This window comes from Octopus sinensis, linkage group LG25 (assembly GCF_006345805.1).
Source record: "Octopus sinensis linkage group LG25, ASM634580v1, whole genome shotgun sequence".
NCBI lineage: Eukaryota > Metazoa > Mollusca > Cephalopoda > Octopoda > Octopodidae > Octopus > Octopus sinensis.
In genome coordinates, this window is record NC_043021.1 from 3,166,118 (window position 1) to 3,190,213 (window position 24,096).

Sequence of the window (24,096 nt, forward strand, 5' to 3'; positions counted from 1 at the left end):
AAACTGGCTTCACATTGAAATGTGGACTCTGGAATGGAGGTGGCTGATTTATTTGGAAGTAGGATATACCTCACATGCACACACACCACTAATATATTCCAAATGCTAACAGATGCTTCATGCTTAACTATTCCTCTAGCAACATGTTTATGAATTCAAAATATTTACAGTAATAAAAATAAAATTTATTTATTGTAAACATTCCGGTTTTAAACACTAAAGATAGGTTATGTGAAGAAATTGTTGGTTATGCTCATGTATAGTTAGTAGTAAAGATTCTCTCTCTCTCTCTCTCTCAATAATTTTTCCTGGGTGTCTTTTTATCTAAATACAAATATAGTATAGGACCCTTTCTCCACCCATCTTAAGCTATATATATAAATGGATGGTAGCCCTTCATGATTTTTTAAACTAATCTTTCTAAATACAATTAATATACAAACTTCTAAATATTACTTGCTTCTACAGAGAAATTGTTTTGTAAAAATCCATTAATAATTAAAGCTGTTTCTCCTGTGTGTGTGTGTGTTGTTTAGAGAACAGTAGTCTTTCACACTGCACACACCTAACCTTAACAACCACTTGGTTGTCCTGTGAGTTGTACTTAAAATTTTACTCCACCACTCCAATTTAACTATCAACAAAAATACAGGGTGTCACAGAATTTCGTGGTTGAAAACCCTGTCTTAGATTATAAGATTCTTTTTATAGATTACTGATATTATTATAAAATTGTGAAATATACCCTGTATAGAAAAAAAAGGGGACCAAAAAAAAAAAAAAAATTGACTTGAGCTTCAGTTTATATGTTGATAAATAACGTAGGTATCTAACGTCTCCTTTCAAAACTGAAGAAGTTGCAAGACGTGGAAATAGCACCAGGTTTTCAATAGAGAATGTAGTTTCTTAGATAAAGCATTAACCATAGAAATAGTGTGCAGTCTTGCTTGGTTTGATTGGTTGAGAGCATTGCGTCAGGGATTTTAATGGAATCACTGATCTAATATTGATCTATTCTGTGAAAGATAAGGAATGAATGTTTTCCACTGAAATGAGAACTGTTGTGATATCTGAGCTGAGATTAAGGGCAATGGTTTCACAGATTGTTATTGTCAGGAAGGCTGCTGTAGGTAAGTGCAATTTGGAAATAGGAAGAGCGTAATATTGGTCTGCCATCGTGTGAATTATAATTTTCAATACAAGAGCTGCTGATGTAATCAAAAGATTCTGATCTTCATGCATCCTTGGTGGAAGTTAAAGTAATATAGATTAGAAATTAGAAATTGTATTGAAATGGTTGTGTATGTTGTAAGCCTGCCAGCGAAAGTAAATTGTCTTCTATGTGTATCCATGTGTTCAGCATACATATATGTATTAATGTACAAATATGGGCCGGGGGGGGGGAGAAAATTTTGGGTGTCTAAACAAAAACCATTTTAGTAGTTTTATATGAATTTAAAATAATCTTGTTCCAGCACTTGTTCTGATATAAAAAAAAATTGAACACTTTTTCTAAAACATATTGAAGTTTCTTAACCCTTTCGTTACCAGCCCGGCCAAAACCGGCTCTGGCTCTGTAGTACAAATGTCTTGTTTTCATTAGTTTTGCATTAAAATATACCACCAAAGCTTAGTCGCAATTTATGTTCCTAACACTCGCTGAATGATAACTAAGTTATTTTACTAAATTCTTTGTTATATTTAAAATAATAGAAAGAAACACAGAACATCTCAAAATAAATACAGTAACGAAAGGGTTAAACTCTGAGAGAAAGTCACAGATTCTTCATAAAGAACTTGTGATAATGGTTATTAAGTTATCCAGAACTTTACTGTTCTTACTTGAATATGCCTTTTATTAATTAGTGAGTTAGTGTTTGTAGCTCAAATTAAAAGGGGGGAAAATGGGATGATTTGTTAACAACTTATCTTGAACATAAATTTGGATAGAATTGTATAAGTTGTATTTGGTGGTTGTTGGTATTTTGTGGCAGATGTGTATACTGTAGGAATCACCAAGCTTTGTTTTGTAATCATCTTTTGCATTTTATTTCCTAAGCAGTGGGGTGAGATTAGGGTTGATGATTTCTCTAGATCCTTTCAAATTATAAAGATTGCAGACTGGCAGGATTGTTAGCAAGTCAGATAAAAAGGCTTCCCAGCATTTCTTCCTGCTTCTTATGTTCTGAATTCAATTACCATCAAGATCAACTTTGCCTTAAGTACTGGGGTCAGTGTCATTGACTCCCCATTCCTTTTAGAATTGAAACAATTATTAAGGCAGTGAGCCAGCAGAATCATTAGCACTCGGGTCAAAACACTTAACTGCATTTCTTCTGTCTTCGTGTTCTGAGTTCAAATTCCACCGAAGCCAACTTTGCTTTTCATTCTCTTGGGGTTAGTAAAATAAGAAGCAGCTGAGCACTGGGGGTCAGTATAATCAACTACTCCCCTCTCCCCAAATTTCAGGCCTTGTCCCTACAGTAGAAAGGATTATTATTGTTGCTATTGTGGTGGTGAGGTGGCAGAATTGTTAGCACACCAGACACGGTCGTCTTTCATCTTCAAAAATGCTGGCACTGTGTCATAAGCAGAAAGAATTGTTGTTGCTCAGGTTTTAATGTTGGTCAAAATAACAGTAACTTACTCTTTATTTCCCTAATATTGTGAGTGTTCATAACTCAGAGATCTTTCATTCTATGGCAATATATGGTCATGTATTTTTCCAAGTATAAAAGATCTCCATATTAGTGTATTGGTTAAGTTAAAGTTAAGCTCTTAAGTTTTCTGGCTAAATAAAATTGTAAATGTCTTTTTCTTTTAAACAGTGCACTTGAATTGCTGTCATTATATTTGGATTTTTCTAGTTATTTTTAAGTTCTCTTGATGTTCGGTTGAATCCATTAAAATTATAATTTTGCATCTACTTTCTATGCTGGCATGGGATGGATGGTCAGAAGACTATTTCTTAAATTAGTATCTCAGTTTTTGCTTGTGTTTCTACAGAGGGTACTAGGTTTTTTAGGGGTTTTTTTTTTTACATGGTGCCAACACTATAGAAGTTATCCTGACTTCAGCAAAACCAAAGAGTAGTCCTCTCAGTGAATAAGTTACTGTTAATTTATTCCCAGTGTGTCTTGGAGGGTCATTATGCCAATAATAAACACATGCGGATTCTGTTTCACTTCTTTATTATTTATTTGTCTATTGCTTAACTATTCAACTAATTAACTGTTTGATTAATCGTTTGGTCAATCAATTAATCAGGTTTATGAAAGTGCTTTTGACGGCGTTCATGACCTCATCAATGACATACTCTTGCTACTTCAGATCTGTTTACACGGTAATGAAGGACTTTGACAAATGAATAAATAAAACAGAGCCTGTACATGTGGTTCTTATTTGGATACTGATCCTCCTGGGATACAACAGAATGTTTCACCACATGAGTTCATGTCAAGAATCTTGCAAACCAAATACAAAGACAAAATATTATAAATCTATATTTGGTCTAGTCTCTTTCTTTATATAGGTGTCCCCTCACTTGGGTTCTGGCTCATTTTACTTCATGCATTCTTTTCCATAGAAGCTGAAATCTTTACAGCTTAGTCTAGGGAAGAACGATGTTCAGGATCTTTTGCAGGATCGTGGGGGTTGGGTGGGGAAGACTTAAGGCTGGAGACCTGTTCTGAATGTTACCAACAGATTGGACTCTCTTAAAAGCAACAAAGGTCCACGTGGTGATGTTATACAGGATGACCAACTAAGTTTACCTCTCCGTCTTCCACTGCACAATTTCTAACTAATGCCATGGTAGAATATAGTTGACCAGACTGTCCACCAAAAGTATTGAGTCTGGGCCTAACTTAATGATATGTCCAAGCAGAGTATTCAATTATTATTGTCTTAGTTCATCATCATTTCATCCACTTTGCCTTGCATGAGTTTGATGGAGTTTATTGAGGCAGATTCTCTACATCTGGATGTCCTTCTTGTTTCTAAATTATGTAATATTTTCCCATTGCTAGACCTTTTTTTTTCTACAGAAGACTCCGAAACAATAATGCTCATTTACAACCATCAGGTGACATCTAGGCAAGGGTACACACACACTCACATTCATACATATATACATGCAAGCACACAACAGCAGGCTTCTTTTAGTGTCTGTATACCACATCTACTCAAAGCTTTGCTCATCCCCATAGCTATAATAGAAGACACTTGCCCAAGGTGCCACACAGTGGAACTGAACTTAAGACCACATCGTTGGGAAGCCAGCTTCTTAACCACATGCATTTCATTGTTATATTTATTATTGAAAACCCATTGCTCAAGCCTACATATTGCATATTTTTGCTTTTGGGTGAGATGATGTTCCTTGAGTTTTGTTTTTATTTAGAAATTGTTGATGTTACTATTACTACTACTACTACTACTACATTTCATCATCATTGTGAACAAATGTCAATCTTATTTTAATGTAGTTTTACCCACTCTGTAATCTCCCCTCTTCTATCTAGCAGTTGTTTACATAGCAGGATCTGTTATTGGTCTTGTCAATTTGTGTCTTTGTTTTAAAAAATGTCTTTAACTCCGGAACTGTAGCCTTAAACTTAACTTAATCCAGATTTGGGAACATTTAGTTCTGCTGAAACCTAATGAACAGCTGGAGGGTTAAGGTAAATGAGTCATACCTTGATTAGTATTCTTCTCTTGAAAGAAACTGACTTACACTACAAATAAATAAATATATAATATATTATATATATATATATATATATATATTATATATATATATAAATAAACAAGTTTACTTGTTTGAAATATAATTTCTAATAACGACACACTCATTCACCTCAAGAGGTATTTTACTAATTTTGTATGTTATAAATGTTTAACAAAACTAAACAATATAAAGAAAGACCGTTTAGTATTGTTACAGGCTTGCTGTATAATCATCATTGTATATCTATCTTCCTCGTGCTCCTGTTATTGTTAATCACCATATATTTAAATATTTACTTGAAGAACCAAATTTTTTCTATTCACTATTCTGTGAAGGTTGTGCTTCAATCTAGATGATGATGGTGGTGATGATTTTTAACCTTGATGGCTGTGAACTGTGATAAAAAGGAAATGTGTGAATGCATCTGATAACCTAAGGGGATTGTTAGAAGAGTTAGTGTTTAGCTTAAGTTTTTGCTGTTCTATTGATGGTGTATGATACTCATCTTATTGGTGATCTGATGCTGGTTATCTCAGGTAGCTTAACCCTTTTGTTACTGTATTTATTTTGAGATGCTCTCATTACCATATTTATTCTGAGATGCTCTATGTTTCTTTCAATTAATTTTAAATATAACAAAGAATTTAGTAAAATAACTTAGTTATCATTCAGTTAGTGTTAGGAACATAAATTGTGACTAAGGTTTGGTGGAAGATTTTAATTCAAAACTTATGAAAACGAGACATTTGTACTCAGAGCCAGAGCCGGTTTCAGCCGGGTTGGTAATGAAAGGGTTAAGACAATCTGGTGCCAATCTCCTAACAGTTCAGTGGATTGTTGTATGTTGCAATGAATATGAGAAGTAAAGAGCAATGAGCTTTCAGTTTGAGGTGTTGGGCTCCATTGGTGGCACAAGTTGGAACCTTGCTATAATCGTTGCATCATGCCTCTAGACAAGCTGCAGCATCATTGTTTAACATCTGTTTTCTATGCTGGTATGGGTTGGATGGATTGATAGCAGCTGGCAAACTGGAGGACTGCACATAACTCCTATGCTCGCTTTGGCATTCAGATTTCTATGGCTGGATCCCCTTCCTAATGCCAACCATTCCACAGATTGTGCTGGGTGTTTTATACACAGAATCAACACAAGTGTGGTCACAAAGTAGGGTGTAGTATTGAGTGGGGTGATTTTTTTTTTTCAAATGAGGAGAGGTTAAAGTATGACAGAGGGGCAGGAACAAGTGTCTTGCAGTAGAGGAAAAACATAGGTACCCCAGTTGGAAATATCTGTTTAAATGGTTTTGACTAACAGATGGGTAATGGTAGAATATTCAGCTGTAAAAACAAAACTGCTGATCTGCAGTGCAAAGACTAGCCAAAAGCACAACCCAATAACAAATTAGTGGCTGCACTTAGTCCATATTGAGTTCATATGATCATCATTGCTTGCATCTTTTTAATTTTCAAAATGTTAATAATACACCTGAACTCAATATTCCACCAGTTCAGTGTGATAATGTATGCACTTTATTTTGGTTACTGGAGCTGTTCAGAATGTACAATATTAAGATGTATCGTTAATCATTTCAGTGTCTGAATTCCACTTAGAGTAGGAAGCTACATTGATTAGGAAGCACACAGACTCTTACTTCTAGTACTGAATTAATACAAAGATAGTGTGTGTGATGTTAGGAAGAGAAAAAAAGCACTTCTTTGAAATTGTAATAGTTTAGATATAGCAAATGTCTGAACTACACAAGCATGCTTATGAATCCAAATGATTAGTTGTGATTAACTCTAGTTCCTGCAATGTCTTTTAGATTGGAAGACTATAGAATTGCAGAAACATCTATTGCAACCACTCTTATTTATGAAAACTGTGACAATCCTGTTTAACTCGATCATATAAAGCAGTGCTTTTCAACCTTTTTGCAGGAGCGGAACCCCAAGGAAACATTCCACTGGCTCGAGGAACCCCTGTGCAATAATTTAATAGTCTTATGCACACATATCTGCACGGGAGAATTAAAAATTACTGCCTATTTTAGCAGTTTTGTAACTTCTTGTGGGAATCCCTGGACTGTACTGGCAGAACCCTAAGGTTCCGCGGAACCCTGGTTGAAAACCACTGATATAAAGACATTGATCTATAATTTTGGTGATATTTTCAACCTGTGAGTTTCCTTAACTGCTTGCCTGTGGGAGGTTGAAGGAGTTATTTTGCAGCTAAGTAGCTGTCCAGTGAAGTTCAGAAATGCACCTTATTTCAGTACAAGGTATTTCAGTCAGTCATTCAACACTTGGACTTTGAACTTCTGCACACAAATGTTTCACATTACACACAAAATGACTGTGTGGTAAGAGGTTTGCTTCCCAACCACATAGTTTCAAGTTCAGTCCCACTACGTGGCACTTTGGACATGTCTTCTTCTATAGCACCAGGCTGACCAAAGCCTTGTGAGTGGATTTGGTAGACAGAAACTGAAAGAAGCCTTTCATATATATATATATACATGTCTTTGCATAATAGTTGTAAGCTTGTGTCACCATTCCAATCTTTTGTGGAAACCTGTCTGGTCAATTGGAAATATTTCACTTGGAAGCAGGTAAGGGTTGACAACAGAAGAGGCAACCAGTTACATAAAAATCCACCTCACCAAATTCTGTCAGGCACATTTGAGCACGATAATTATTATATGGTAAGGATAAAGTGTTTGCTCAAAAATGTTTCTGGTGAATCCACCATAGCAACATAAAGTAACCTTGTTATGTGTGCAAGATAAGCATAGATAGCTTTAAAAAAAATGGGCCTTTCTGACTTATTAAATGACCACGGGGCACACATTGATGCTACTATTTAGATAAGTAGCAGAATTAATAAATATATCTTTGATAGTTGGGGAATTTAGCAAACTATAATTGAAAATTGAAGCAAATAATTTTAAACATTTAGCATTGAGATTTCTTTGTCAAATATAATGCTTATTATTCACATTGTTTTGAATTATTTATGCATTACCTTGTAGCTTCAAGATATTGCTGATGTGTTTGTATATTTTTAGAATGACATTGTAGGGGAGGTGTGAGAGGTTGGATCTGGTCAGTTTTAGCATAAAATACATAGAATATTAGGGTCAGTTTTGGCTGGTTTAAATGCTAAAGGGTTAACCCTTTCGTTACCGTATTTCTGTTGAGATGCTCTGTGTTTCTTTCAATTATTTTAAGTATAACAAAGAATTTAGTAAAATAACTTACTAAATAACTACAGCTAGTGTTAGGAACATAAATTGTGACTAAGGTTTGGTGGAAGATTTTAATTCAAAATTTATGAAAGCAAGACATTTGTACTCCAGAGCCGGTTTCAGCCGGGTTGGTAACGAAAGGGTTAAAGAACCCAATGTGATGAGCCACCCCTACTGTATTCAAAAGTATTGGTGCTCTCCACACAGCTATCTATGTCTGTGGATTACCTCCAGGCATGAAATTTCTTAATAATGAAATATGAAGCAGCCTGAGATGATATATGCAAAAAGTTTACTCTGCCCTAGATATTGAGTTCTTTTTGGTTTGTCAGTAAGAGTAGTTTGTAAGTAGAAAACAGTCAATACTGTCTAATTCAGTGGTTCTCAACCAGGATCCATGTAGCCCCTTAGGGGCCATATAAGATTTTTAGGGGTCCATGCAACAAAAGTTGGAGTTTAATGCATAAAAAGGTTTTTACATAAAATTATGATGGGCAGTTTAAATGTGAGCAGTTTTGTATCAGAACCAAACACGTTGCTATCAGAAGGACTAATGTTATATTTAGTCCATAAATACTATTATCAAGATCCCAGTACTTATCTCTACTACTGTGGTACTAAGCAGATGGTATTATGCTGATGCGAGTATTATACAAGGTGGCGAGCTGGCAGAATTGTTAGCACGCCGGGCGAAATGCTTAGCAGTATTTCGTCTGCCGTTACGTTCTGAGTTCAAATTCCGCCGAGGTCGACTTTGCCTTTCATCCTTTTAGGGTCGATTAAGTAAGTACCAGTTACACACTGGGGTCGATATAATCGACTTAATCCGTTTGTTTGTCCTCTCTGTGTTTAGCCCCTTGTGGGTAGTAAAGAAATGGGTATTATGCTGCTGCATCTGTACAGAAGTCTATCATAAACAATTCACAGATGGTGTCTCTGTCCTCAACAGATAGATGAGCTAAGACATACAGAAGTACTGTATGGACATAGACCTATGACCTGTTGTTGAAAACCACTAAAACATTGCTTCTACCATAATGCAGGGGGAGTTGTTTGAGGTACACTTCTGGTGAGACAGCTGCAAGAAAATTGCTTGATAAAGAACAAAATTCTAGTTTATATTCATTGACTCAATGAGGCTCTTGTCAGAGTTGTTCAACCCAACATTTATTGATAAGTAAGCTAAACATTTATGATGTTTAGGATTTGAAAGCCCTTGTGGACCATCTGTACACCAATGACTTGAGACTCATTGCAGAATCTCTCAAAAGTTTATAGACCCGAATGAATAAACTCTCTTCAAAAGGCCAGAAAGTGAACAAAACAAATATTGGTTTGGAATCTTTTGGCACAAGGCCAGCAATATCAGAGTAGGAGGATATTCAGTTATATCAAGTTCAGTGCACAACTGGTACTTATTTTAGCAAACCTAAAAGGATGAAAAGTCAAGTGAATAAAACAAATATTAAGGTACATAGATATGAGTGGTGTTCAAAAGGCTGTTTGCAGAAAGACCTTACTGAATGTCTTGTAGAAACATAGGTGAGAATTATTTTAATTAACTTGCAATACTGATATTCTTGGTTGGGTCCCAAATGTGACAACTAATACTCTCCTGCTCCCCAAAACCATTAACCTTCATATTTAAAACTGTTAAGACAACAGGGGAACTATTCTGTTGCATAAGTGGTAATGAATATATTTTGAGAAGAGTTAATGAATTGGATTATGATTACTTTTTACTAACGAGTATTTGATTTGTTCTACCTTGAAAATTATTTTGTCTTTTGCTGCGACTCTTATATCTCTTCCTTTTCTTTTCATTGCAGGTCACAAACTTCAAGATAAACAGATGAATACAGTGTGTGCAGCTCTGGCCATAACATCATGTCTGCATTGAAACTTGTTTCCCCCACCCCATTAATATGAGCTTCTTATATGCCCAGCCAATAACAAGAACCATAGCCTGGCCATTATAGTTCTTGTCCTCAGCTGTTATACAATTGGTGTGAATTGAATGATCCAGTGTCAGATGATGTTTTAACACTTACTGTAGATATCAAACACAGGCGGAGAATTCTGCCAAAGCAAAGCCAAGCTCTGTGAATGTAACTTACTTGGTGTTTATATTACAATCAGATGAAGAATGTTTCTCACCACATTTTCTTTCATCCCTTTAACATGATTACATAAAAATCCTTCCTGTGAAATATTTAAAAAAAAAAAAAAAACAGTATTGTGTGTGTGTATATATAAACAGTCCTCTTTTGCACAAAGGATTAATCTTTGTCACTGTAACTACAAACATTCTCTCTGTAAATGCTATTTGTGTTAACCATGGCTCATGTACAGTAATGTTACCAAATCTATCTCATGGATGTATATAGATATCTGTGTCTACATGGAGAAAATACCGAGTAGATTTGTCCATGCAATCCATTTTTGTTGCTGCAAAAATATTTTAAGCCTTTAGGTTCACTGCTGATACAGTACAAAGCTGCAATGAGAACCCTAAAAGCCATGTCTTTTGTCTACCCATCTAAAGAAAGGGCCTTAAAATCATAAAAATACAAGGAAAAAAAAAACAACTCAACAATATATATATATATATATATTATATATATATACACACACACACATATATATATAATATATATATATATAAAATTATCAAACCATAAAGTTTGTCAGAAATGTCTGCAAACAAAAAGCGTGGTGGCAGTAGCCGTGTCTCAAAGGCTGAGCAAGCACTAAAGAGCAGCAGCGGTAATGGCAGACCAGGAAGGTTGGTGGTAGAGTCTGGAGAAGATACTCCCAAGTCAGTGGAGAAATCTTCCTCAAAGTCTAGTGAAAGCGTTGGAAATCAAACCCCAAAGACCTCTGTGAATGCTGGAAAAGCTGTTCGTAAAGCTGGACGCCCTCGAAAGCCTCGCGACGGTGATGGCAGTACACCAGCAACTTCCACAGCCCTACAGAACCCTGCCACTCTTTCTACCTCTGGTCCGCTGTCATCTGTTGGTGCCAAAAAAAGAGGCCGAAAAGCCAAGAATCCCGAATCTGCAGTTTCCACTGGGAGGAAAAAGAGTATTAATAAACGTGCCCTTGAAATTGTGGATACTTCGAAAGCAGCAATGGAGAAGTTACAAAAGAAAAAACCCAAAGGAACAAAGTTGTTGGCCACAACAAAAAGTAAAAAAATAGGGAAAGTTTACACAGAAAAGGGAATTCTTAGCAAAGTAAAGAAGGTTTGTCCAACAGAAAGCAAAGGCGCTAACAAGAAAGCTGCTAAAGAACTACAGTCTGTAAATAATAGTAAACTAAAATCTTCAACTTTGCATAAAGTTCTCAAAGGTTCTAAAACAAAGAAATTGTTTTCAAACTCTGAAACTGATACCAGTGAAAGCAGCAAAATGCCAAAATCCAAAAAACTAGGGCACAACAAAGACAGTAGCGGGACTGGGCTTAAAAAGGTTAAGCTAAAAACTTTGATTAAGATGAAAAAATCTGGTAGTCAGCCAGGTAGGAAACGCAAAATACCTCAAGCTGAGTGTGAAGATTCTAAAAAGAAAACCAAAGCCAAAAAAATTGTCCAAAGTACTCCGGCCATTATCTCAAAACGGAAGTGCAAAAGTAAAAAAAATGACAATCCAGAAAGCGAGAACAAAGGCCAGTTGGTGATAAAGAAAAAACCAGGTCCTGTGAAAGGAAGTAAAAAGGCTGTCCCAAAGACTTCTGCACTTGATACTAGCAGTAAAGTACAGAAACTGAAGAAATCGTTATCGGATAAATTAAAAATTAAGAAATATAAGAAAGTGAAAGATAACCCGTCTCCGCACAGACTTAGTGGCGCTGAAAACGTGGTTCAGCAATCCAACAAGTTTGAATCAGCCGATAATAGTAGAATATGTGAAACAAAAGATATCTGCTTCTCAAAGACATCTCCACTTGAGTCAGGTACACCTACGAATGGAGCAGAAAGTTCTAAAAGACTGGTGAAAACTACACTGGACAGTCATAAATTGAATGTTCAGGGTGTCCATGAAAGTGAAATATCCGATTGTTTCAAACAAGGAGTTAATGAGGATTCTATCAACAATGTCGTAGAACTGGCTGACATGTCTAACAGTGAAGGACTCAATACTGTCTTGGTGCCAAACAAGACCAAATTCCTCAACTCTTCGGTGACTGATGTTACGGACAGCGAAGATGTAAATACACAAAGCACAATAGACAGTGAGGATGTCACTACGCGAAGTACTCTCGATAGCGAGGATGTGAATACTCAGAGTACCGTGGAAAGTGATCGAGTGACTACTCCTTGTACAGTTGATAGTGAGGCAGTCAATACTCCAGGTACTGTTGATAGTGATCAGGTTAACACACCATATACCATAGATAGTGAAGATATAAATACTCAGAGTACTGCAGACAGTGAGAGGATCAATACTCCTTGTACAGAAGAAAGTGAAAACGCCATCCCTCCGCTTTCTGTTGACAGTGAGGAGGTGAACACCCCTTGCAGTGTCTTCAGTGAACAGGTGAACACCCCTTGCAGTGTCCTCAGTGAACAGGTGAACACTTCCTGCAGTGTAGATAGTACAGAGGCTGCAATGCCAAGCTCAATAGAAAGTGAACGGATTAATACACCTTGTTCGATTGATGCTGACGATCCCAGCAGTTGTGAACTGGTAGCTTCAGATTTGAAGGCTACTCCTGTTGTCAGTTCCCAGAGTCTAGAATACAACACTGTGGAATCTTCGAAAACCCCAGTTAATCTGAAGGTGGAAGATAATGTGTGTTCCAATCAGACGTTAAGTAGTCTTGAACCGAAGTCACCAGCGGCAGCAGCAGCGGCAAGTGTGGAACCATCAATTTTACTTGATAACCAATCCAAAGAAGTGATAAATACAGGTAGACAGAGTTCACTTCCAAACTCAGAAAGTTCTGAACCAAACCAAGCTGACTGCCAGTCGTTTCCCAACCAGTCCAAAGTTGAAGTGGAGGATGACATTTATGCCAAACCAGCAAGCTCTGTGGAAATGAGTCCTTTACTTTTGGAACTTTCCCCTGCTGAAAGTGACATAAACGTAGTTGATGATGTCGAGGTTGTTGATCCCACTAACACATCACCAACTGAACCAGATCTGTCTACAGACAATCAGGCAGATCTTGGCTCAGAGTTGATTCGCAGTCCTGTTTCACACAGTAAGAAAGCTTCCGAGCAGTTGCTGGAAATGCAACATTCTACAGAAGAAAATCATGGAGATTGTTCTACGTTTTCAGCACTGAAGGAGAAAAACTGCGATGACTCTTCGGTGTTTACTGTTCAGGCAAAACTTGTGTCTTCAAATCCATCAGTTGAATTAGTTTCAGATGCCACCAGTTCTATGCCGGTGTTTTCATCAACTGTTAGCAAAGATCTTCAAGCAACAAATGTTGCAGCCGTATTTATTCCCTCTGCAAAGGCTGAGGACGAAGCTTACAGATCTAAATGCTGCACCAATGATGTTGGAAATCTTGCAGAACCAGTGCAAAAAGAACTTGCTATTGCTGCAGAAGATAGTAAAGAATCTGTGACTGATGAAGTGTTGGAAAAGTCAGCATGTGTCAATATGCCTGGCTTGGTGTCTGTCATCTCAAGACCTTCCATTATTTCTTCAAGTAAAACAGACATTATTAAACACCAGCAGCAAACTAACCCAGCTGATATACATAATCTACACGAAGACAACAAGAAACCATTTCAACCCCAGTTCCCTGTCAAAGAGAAAAACATTTTTGCCTCGTTTGCTGAACTTGATCCCAAGCTTCACGAAAAGCCTCTGTCTGTAATCCGAGCAACAGCAAATCCAGAAGCTAGTGTTTCAGCTTCACTGGTGATGGAGATGTTATCACCACCCCCATCTTCCACCTTCAAACTCTCAAACTGCACTTCTGTATTGAGCAAGATCTCGAAATGTAGCACCGATGTAGACACGTGTAGTCCTGATGGAAATAAATCAGCCACTAAAATCCTGCAGGATCTTTCTTCATCTGAAACTGTTCCGACCAGAATTCAATCACCACCACCACCGGAAACAATTTCTCACGGCTCTTCATTCTTTGAAAGTAAAATGAATTACGTAAAGGCTACGGAGACAGAGACTTCAGCCTCACCACCCAGAGCTGGTGAGGAATGTCATAAAATCACATCGTCACACACTTATTCGAAATTTGCTGAAGATTTGCCTGATCAGAGAAACCTGCTGAAAGTTATCTCCCTTGAGCAACCTTCCTCTGGTGGTGAGCCACAACCTGCTTCACAAGCAACACCATTGTTACTTGGAAGTAAACTGTCAGCAAAGCAAAAGGATGATCAACCTCCAGCAACTGAATTGGATTCCACATCTGATGAACAGAAAGTTGTTGAGAGCAGTTTGAGTACGAAAATACAATGGCAGCCAAATGCTGTAGCCGCCATGTCTTCTGATGCCAAAGAGTTGGACCCTAACATAGCGTCTGTGATCAAATGTAGTGATGGTGCCAACAAGTCTGATCCAATTAAACTGTTCAAAGAGCAAATCATTAAGAATGAAATTCCTAATGAATCGCTTCAAATTAAGACTTTACCCAGTAAAGATAATTTGTATTCTCCTTCCAGTATTGTTGCCACGGCTGCGTCTGAAATTGACTTAAATTTGAACACTGCAGCATGTTCTGCTAGCTTTAAAGATGAACGTGGTTTACCCTTGGATACAGCTTCTGTCAAACTTGATCCAGACAAGCCTACGGATAATGACATTTTCAAAGTTAATTCTGATTTACAAAAAGATACAGTTAATCTTAAAGATGATGCTGATACACAGTCAGATTCAGCTAGTCCTAAAACAGATCCTTATATGCAATCAGATGAGGATAGCCCTCAAGTCAACTCTGATGTGCTATCAAATGAAGATAGCCCCAAAGATGAGCCTGATACAATACTGAATGTAGATAGCCCCAAAGATGAGCCTGATACAATACTGAATGTAGATAGCCCTAAAGATGAGCCTGATACAATATTGAATGTAGATAGCCCCAAAGACGAGCCTGTTACACTATCAAATTTAGATATCCCCCAAAATGAGTCCAACACATTATCAAATGTTGATAGCCCCAAAGATGAACCTAATGCATTATCAAATATAGAAAGTACCAGATATGAGCCTGGTGTATTATTAAATGTAGGTCACCCCAAAGTTGAGCTCAATACATTGTCAGATCTAAGTATTCCTAAAGATGAACCTGGTACATTGTCAAATGTAGATAGCCCTAAACATGTACCCAATGCATTATCAAATGAAGATAGCCCCAAAGAAGAGCCTGATACATTAATAAGTATAGGTAGCCCCAAAGATGAGCCCAATATATTAATAAATATTGATAGCCACAATGTTGAACCTAGTATATTAATGAATGTAGGTAGCCCCCAAAATGAGCCAGATACATTGCCCAGTGTAGGTAGTCCCAAAGTTGAACATGGCACGTTGATAAATGTCAGTAGCCCCAATGATGAACCCACTACATTATCGAATGTAGATAGCCCCAAAGTTGAACCTGACACAGTAATAACTGTCAGTAGCTCCCAAAATGAACCCAATACATTATCAAATATAGGTAGCCCCAATGATGAGCTCAATACATCAATAAATGTAGGTAGCCCCAATGATGAGCCCAATACAATAATAAGTGCAGGTAGCCCCAAAGGTGAGCCCAATACAATAATAAATGCAGGTAGCCCCAAAGGTGAGCCCAATACATTATCAGTTGTTGGAAGCCCTAGAGATGAGCCCAGTGCATTATCTATTGTTGATAGCCCTAGAGATGAACCTAATGCATTAATAAACGTTGGTAGCCCTAGAGATGAGCCCAATACATTATCAATTGTTGGTAGCCCTAGAGATGAGCCCAATACATTAATAAATGTTGGTAGCCCTAGAGATGAACCCAATACATTAATAAATGTTGGTAGCCCTAGAGATGAGCCCAATACATTAATAAATGTTGGTAGCCCTAGAGATGAGCCCAATACATTAATAAATGTAAGTAGCCCCAAAAGTGAGCCTGATACATTATCAGTTGCTGTTAGCCCTAGAGTTAAGTCCAATACATTAGTAAATGTAAGTAGTCCCAAAGATGAGCCCAATACATTGTCAGTTGTTAGTAGCCCCAAAGATGAGCCCAATACATTGTCAATTGTTGGTAGCCCCAAAGATGAGCCCAATACATTAATAAGTGTAGGTAGCCCCAAAGATGAGCCCAATACATTGTCAATTGTTGGTAGCCCCAAAGATGAGCCCAATACATTAATAAGTGTAGGTAGCCCCAAAGATGAGCCCAATACATTGTCAATTGTTGGTAGCCCCAAAGATGGACATGATACATTAATCAATGCAGATAGTCCCAAAGATAATAAGTCTGATGTATTATCAAATATAAATAGCCCCAAAGATGAGCCCAATGCAATATCAAATACAGACAGTCCCAAAGATAAGTCCAATACTTCAATAAATGAAGGTAGTCCTAAAGATGTACCTGATATACAATCAGGCGCAACATGCCCCGAAATTGACCTCAGTATGCAGTTTGATGTAACTAACTCCCAAGTTGATGCTAATATGCAATCAGATTCTGAATGTTCTATGGATGTGCAGTTGGATGCAACTAATTCCGAAGTTGATGCCAATTTGCAGTCAGGCTCAGCTTGCTCTCGAGTTGAACTTGACATGCAGTTGGAAGTAACTAACCCTGCAGCTAACCCCATTATGCCTCTGTCTACAGCAGATGATTTGCAAATGAATTCAGCAGCTTCCAAAGCTGATGGTGGCTCTCAGTCGACTGTGACTGTTGTTAAAGTCAATTCTGCTGCTTATCAAGACAAATGCAGTCCTGACGTGAAGTCAGATGTTACTGACAACACAAACACTCCCCCTCCTGCATCTTGCGAGCCATCTTCCCCTGTGGTTGCTTCAGAGAATAAATCTCTTCAGCAGAATCAGTCTCCAGTCGCTGGAGATAAAGCAGAGCAGTTCATCAAAAAAACATCAAAGCCTTCGGATCAATGCCAACCATGTGAAGTGAACGATAGTTCTCAGTCCTCTTCGTTATTTCCACCTCATCAAACTTCATCATCGTCATCATCAGTATCATCTGTAATACTTCCATCATCATCGTCATCCTCATCCTCCTCATCATCATCCTCATCGGCATTGTCATCATCATTGCCATCAACATCATCATCATCATCATCAGAGCTACTGACTCATGAACAATCACCTAGCTTAGCTCTATCAGATATGCCTTCTCAAGAACAGAAACTACCATTGGTTATAAGGTTTAATGATTCATCTAATACATGTGATGTGAAAAGTGACGAGGAGAAGGAAGGAAAATCCAGTGTCAAAGCAGAGGCAACCAGTGTTGTGGTGGCAGAGAAGACGGATGTGGAAACGAAGATCAGTGAAGAAAATGCAGTTAGTTCTGTAGAGTCTTTGAATGACTCAAACGTAAATGGCATTCCTGAAAGTATAGGCAATGGCAATGAACCTCCTCCTGATATCAAGGCTTCTAGCCTTGATCCTTCATCAAATCTCAGCTGTAGTAGTGATAGTAGTAATAGTAACAGCAAGACGTTGTCTACTATGGTGACTGTTACTTCATCATCTATGGCTAGTCCATCATTGTCGAAATCTGATGAGGCTTCTGTGATACATAGTGAAGCCTCCTCCGATAGTGCAGTACCTTCCTATAAAAAGAACCCTGGTGCCTTGATACAAAATCCAACAAACACAACAGAATCTTTGGCTGCATTTTCTTTGAATTCTGCCCCCGTTAAAAAGGAGACTCTTACTGTCCCCCCAATCAAGATAAAGGTCGAGTCTGAAGCAACTCCATCGGACTCTTTGTCCCATTTGTCAACCTCCATGGTGATAGCTCCAGCCGCTGCTCAAAGAATTCTCTCGTTAGCAACTCTGGCCAACAAAGTCACTCTGAAATCTAGCCATGCCACACCAGCCATTAAGAAATCAAAATCAGAAGATTCTGAAAGTGGCAATTTGTTATTGAAAGGAGAGACAGGTGGTCACCTGGTGGAAAGCGAAGATAACAGTGAAAGCGTGGATGAAAGAGTTTCTGGTTCAAAGAGCAGTGCTCCAGCTCCCCATAGGGTTGTGAGTGGAGATTTAACCGACCATTCGAAGGCGGCCACAGTTGCCGCTCCTTCAGATAAAGTTCCTGAAAGAGATGTTTCTGGCTCATCAGCATCTACAGAATCTCCAAACATTGAGAAGCCTCCTCTTGGCAATGATGAGGATAACCTCTCCAGTGTTGAATTAGGGAAAACCCCTACAGCTACCGACTTGGACAAGGGCTCTGCAGAGAACACTAACAACAGTTGCCTGAAATCTCCAAACTCCACTTCTAACCCGCAGCTTGTTTGTGACCCTTCTCCGAAAGAGAAGGACAGTGAAGAGCAAAGAAAAGGTTCTAGTTGTCAGGTTACTGTTGACCTGTCCGTCTCGGTCAGCATCGAGCCCCCTCCCACTCCCTATCCTCCCCTCTCCATATCTCCAAAGGCATCTCATAAGAACATAGAGATGAGCAATGAGAGAACTGAAATGAGGTCATCCCCCCCTGATGATAAATCCAGCTCCTTAGCTGCAGTTAATAAGCCAGATGTGGAAATAGTCAAACCACAGCTGAAGCCATCATTTGCTATCTTTGACAGCTGCCTTGTGTGCATAATTTGCCGGAAGATGTGCAAAAGTAAGAAATCTTTCCAGGCGCATGTGTGGTGGCATTTTCATGCTTGTAGTCGGATGTGCACCCATTGTCTGCCTCCTCCAGAACCCATCAGTATTAATAACCAACACAAACTTCAGCTGAATAAGTGCCCTTATGTGATGGATGTTATGGTTAAGATATGTCGCACTCTTAAAAAGATACGTCAGGCGAAGCTGCAGTCTGGCAAAGACCAGGTTGAACGTGAAAAAACATTTGCAGAGGAGGAAACTGACACCGAGAGCGTGGATCTAGACTACGACTTGAACAACGGTGGTAGTGGTGGCGGTGGGGAAAACAGTAGCAGCAGCAAGATGGCGGATCTGTCACTGACCGCAGCACAAGTTGACAGCAGCCAGTCAAACAACCAGAAATCCAATGCAACCGATGACAACAGTATATTTGCCCCGGCAAACGTTGAGTATCTCAGGTCCCTCTACTCCAGTGGTAGTAACAGCAAAAAACGGACTAAAAAGTCTTCTTCCAGTGGCCCGAACCACCACCACCACCACCACCATCACCACCACCACCACCATAGTTCGTCCTCGTCGTCTTCTTCGTCCACCTCCTCATCTGTGGTAAACTCTTCAGTGTCGTCTTCCCACAAGAAAGGGGGTTTCTATGTCTGCGGTTTTCAGTACTGTACTTACTCCTGTATGAATTGTCTTCAGTTCCGTCTGCATCTCCAGCAGTGTCATAACTTTGAAACTGTGTTTCCTTGCTACCATTGTGGCCAGCTGAATTATTCAAAAGATGACCTCATCAAACACATGTACAATCATTCAAATGCGCGAGATTTTCTGCTATTTCGATGTTGGTTCCCTCGGTGTCGGTTTGGTACAAACATGCTTCAAGAGTTTCACGAACACAACAACATTTTCCATGTCGGTGAGTTAGTGTTTACCTGCTTCTACTGCAACACGGAGTTCCCCGAACTATCTGAACTGCTCAACCATCTCCAGTCTAATTTGCTGAAATTTGTACAATGTCCTCACTGCACTGTGAAGGACCGAAACCGAAGGACTGTTTTGAACCACATATCTACCGAACACCCACTGAAACCAAAGCAAATTGTGGTTACCTGCCAAGTTGTATGCAAAAAGAAGCAAACTGTCTCCCCTGATGCTAGTGAGATACTGCACAATCAGCATCTTAAACTAAACCAGTCTCTGTCCGAAGAACGAATACTGGAATGTATTAAATGTGGCCTGATCTGTCGTAACATAGCAACATTACGGAAACACTCCCGCGTCTGCCTCCGAGACGCTCTTTCCAAGAAAACATTCAGCTCACCGAGAGAGAACAATTTAACTATGATCTACTCTTGTCAATGGTGTAGTTTCCCAGCAGCCTCTGATACGATGCTTTTCCAGCACACTGTTGACCAGCATCCGGGCAAGAATGCCAATTTTGAGCAGATTGAGCTGAAGGCACTTGACTCAGGATATGGTGAATATGAAAACCTCTCTAGAATGTCGTCTTGGCTTGAAGCAACCAAGAGTGAAGCTATCATCTGCCCTTACTGCAAAGTTGGCTTTGATGATGAACTCCAGTGGAGTGAACACATGGAGCACGAACACAACCACGAAGAGCATATAGTCAAAGAAGAGGATGATGATGATGACGACGACGAGGATGGCCATTTATCAAAGTACCGATGTGATTTTTGTGAATTTAACGGTATTTCTGAAAAGGATCTCTTAGATCACCAGCAAATGATGACTATATCCGAGGGTCCAGACGGACTGCACAGAAGGGTTGTTGACCTCGCAAATGTAACACCAAAAGTGACAATGTTAACGGACACCAAGTTAACTGTGAGTAACGTTCAGTCATTCAAGAAGTTCAAGAGGTCACCAAGTAAAAAGATGAACAATGCATTCTTTAAGTGTTCTGGCTGCCACTTCCGGAGCTTGAGCAAGTGGCAATCATTGCGACACGTGAAGCATTGTTCCCTTGCAAAGCGACGCCTCTCAGAATATATGAAGAAAAGAGGGTCATTCGTTAGCCGAGATGAAGTGAAGGCAGATATGGACATATACAATTTCCCAGAAAGCAACTCTGGATCATCGTCTTCGTCGTCTGAGCGATTGAGTTTCACTGCTGCCAGCAGTGATGAGCTTCGTAATCAAAAGAGTTCTCGAATGATGTCATACATGCGGGACAAACAGATGAACCTGATGGCCAAGGAAGGTATTATTGACTGCACAGACAGCGAGGGATACAAGTGTTCAATTTGTAAACATACTGGCAAAACAATGATAAACATTCGGCAGCATCTGTGGAAAACTCATCTGAAACTAAAACCCGTTCGTTGTCCTTGCTGTCCATTCACGTCCTGGAAGAACTACACCCTGGAAAAGCACAAGATCAGCAAGCATCATCATTCGCATCCTAACCTCTCTGATCAAGAGATGAAATCGCTGGCTCAGAATCTCCAAGGAACCACAGATGGTCTCGTTGAATGTCAGCTCTGTTTCTACAAGAGTCCCAGTCCATATAAAGTACGAACACACCTCTGGCGAACGCACATGCACCTTGAAATGAAACAGTGTAGGTCCTGCTCTTATAAGTGTTGGTATTGGTACTTAATGAACATGCATCGACTGTCGCGACACAAAATAAAGGTAGACCAGAATAGCACGAAATATCAGCAGCAGCAACAGCAGAAGAGTCAAAACGAAAACAAAAATATGCTTGAAGGCAATGGTGAATCCAAAACTGATGAAAAAAATTCGTATAAACCAAATAGTGGTGACAATGCCATGTCTGACGAAGACATGAGTCAACTAGCTAAAGAGTTGATGGCGCGAAAGACTGATAATAAATACGAATGCACTATATGTAAATATGAATGCACACGCATTATGATAATGAAAATCCATATCTGGAAGCGCCATTTGAATGTAAAACAACGCAAATGCCCATATTGTCCGTACACTTGCTGGCTAGAAACGCGTTTGGCTCAACATGTCTGTCGGATTGTAGTAGCCAGCTCTTGTGATGTTAACTCCGATGGTGGCGGCGGTGGTGATGGTGGTGCCACAGGGCCAATACAGGACTCCAAATCTCGGTGGGTGATTTCAAAAGCAGATGAACATGGTTGCAAGTTATATATTAATAAATCAAAGCGTCCACACAAAAGACTATCGTTTGAAGAGTTCGGAAGGCCGTGTCCAAAGAAATTCCGATCACTTTCCGAAGGCGGGGCTGCCAATGGGAGTGCTGATAACAGTGTTGATGGCTTAGATGACTCTGAGAATACCTCGAGTTTTACCGCCACCTCAACTGTGGCAACTTTTGTCAAGGGAAGTAAGAACTTTTCTTGGATCCGACAGAAGCACGAGAAGTCTGTTTCTCAATCTTTCTTCCGCGTTAATGACAAAAAACTTTTTGCACGCACCACAGACCGTTTGAACCAGTTGGAAATTTATACGTGTGTTTTCTGTAGCTATAAGTCCTGGAATATGGAGGCAATGTGTCACCATACTTACAAACATAAGCTACAGTGTGGTTACTGCTTGTTCAGAGCCTACAGCCGGTAAGTTGTTTTAATTTAATCAGTAGGTCTCTCACTTTCTCTAATTTTGCACAGGGAACCTCGTCATATGCTTTAGTTACTGAATCTTATCTACTTTTGTTGTTTTTAAAAATTTATGCACATAGGGGCAGGAGTGGCTGTGTGGTAAGTAGCTTGCTAACCAACCACATGGTTCTGGGTTCAGTCCCACTGCGTGGCATCTTGGGCAAGTGTCTTCTGCTATAGCCCCAGGCCGACCAATGCCTTGTGAGTGGATTTGGTAGACGGAAACTGAAAGAAGCCTGTCGTATATATATTTATGTTTGTGTATATGTTTATGTGTCTGTGTTTGTCCCCCTAGCATTACTTGACAACCGATGCTGGTGTGTTTATGTTCCCGTTACTTAGCGGTTCGGCAAAAGAGACCGATAGAATAAGTACTGGGCTTACAAAAAGAATAAGTCCCGGGGTCGATTTGCTCGACTAAAGGCGGTGCTCCAGCATGGCCGCAGTCAAATGACAAACAAGTAAAAGAGTATATGTTTAAGCCATTAGCATTCAGATTATTATGTCAACTATGTTGGTTCACATTGTTTTCAATTAATCATGCAATTATCTTGTAGCTTTGAGTGTTTGATGGTGTGATTGTTTATTTTTAGAATGGCATTGTAGCATTGATGCAAGAGGCAGGATCTGGCCAAGGAAAAGCTGGTAGAATATCTTAGATATGGCTGGTTTTAAATTCTCCAACCCTTTGGCATTTGTATTATTTTGTCAAAAGCAATGCTTATTTATTCACACTGTTTTGAATTAATCATGCATTATCTTGTAGCTTTGAGATTTTGATGAGGTAACTGTTTAGAATGACATTGTAGGGTTGGTGTGATAAGCCAGATCTGGCCAGTTTGAACATAAAAGAGACAGAATATTTGGGCTGGATGTGGCCAGTTTAAATGCTAAAAGGTAGCTCAAAGAAATGACCATTACTATATTCTCTTGACCATTTGTCATGTTCTCCTTAAATTAATGCAATAAATGAATCGATTGCTTGGCTTATGATAAATGGCCCCTATTGTGTTTAGTTGAAGGAGAAATGGGAATTGTGGGCAAACATGCCTATTCCAGAGGCATTAGCAATGTAAGTGAAATAATTTTCACTATGATGAGAAATAAGATTGCACTCATCTTTACCAGGAGATGATGTCCTATGCAGCTCATAAGCAAGCTACTATTAACTTGTTTGGATGAAGAGAAGCTAAGCCATCGACCTTTACTGCTCAATATTTGCTTTAAATCAGTGGTTGTCAACTGGGGTCCATATAAGATTTTGTTGTTAAAATTTATATGTAGTAAATTAATTGTACAATAAACAAAATATTTTCACAATTCTTTTATACAATTCCTAATAATATTTAATCATAGTCACTGAATGGTTAGGAGGGATTCCACCCTGCTTCTTGAGTAAAATAGGAATCTAGGCCCCAAAACGGTTAAGAACCACTGCTTTAACCCTTCAGCATTCAGATTTATTCTGTCACATGTAATGCCTTTTTCATTCACGTTGTGTTTAAATAATCATGCTTTATCTCCCAGCTTTGAAATTTTGATGATGTGATTGTAGATTTTTAGAGTAGCATTGAAAGGTAAGTGTGACCAGCTGCATCTGACTGGTTAGAACCAAAAACAAGAAGCATATTTGGGCCTGGGATGTGTCTGGGTTAAATAAACATGGGCGGGGCTGGGTATATAGAAGCTGATAGAAGTGGCAGCACATCTCTCTTTTACTCTTATTTGTTTCAGTCATT

General features: G+C 38.9%; 1 protein-coding gene across 13 annotated transcripts in view; it reads left to right on the top strand.

Annotated features, from left to right (window-relative positions):
• Positions 1 to 24,096, top strand: part of LOC115224242 (serine-rich adhesin for platelets) — a 186,338-nt gene that overhangs the window by 154,481 nt on the left and 7,761 nt on the right. For 2 of the 13 annotated variants that reach the window (XM_029795039.2, XM_029795040.2), the window contains exon 3: positions 9,804 to 22,312. In XM_029795039.2, coding sequence (XP_029650899.1) covers positions 10,668 to 22,312 — 11,645 coding nt within the window. In that variant the 5' untranslated portion in view covers positions 9,804 to 10,667. The remainder of the gene's footprint in view (positions 1 to 9,803; positions 22,313 to 24,096) is intronic. The other 11 variants (XM_036513209.1, XM_036513200.1, XM_036513202.1 and 8 more) reach the window with 11 other exon arrangements.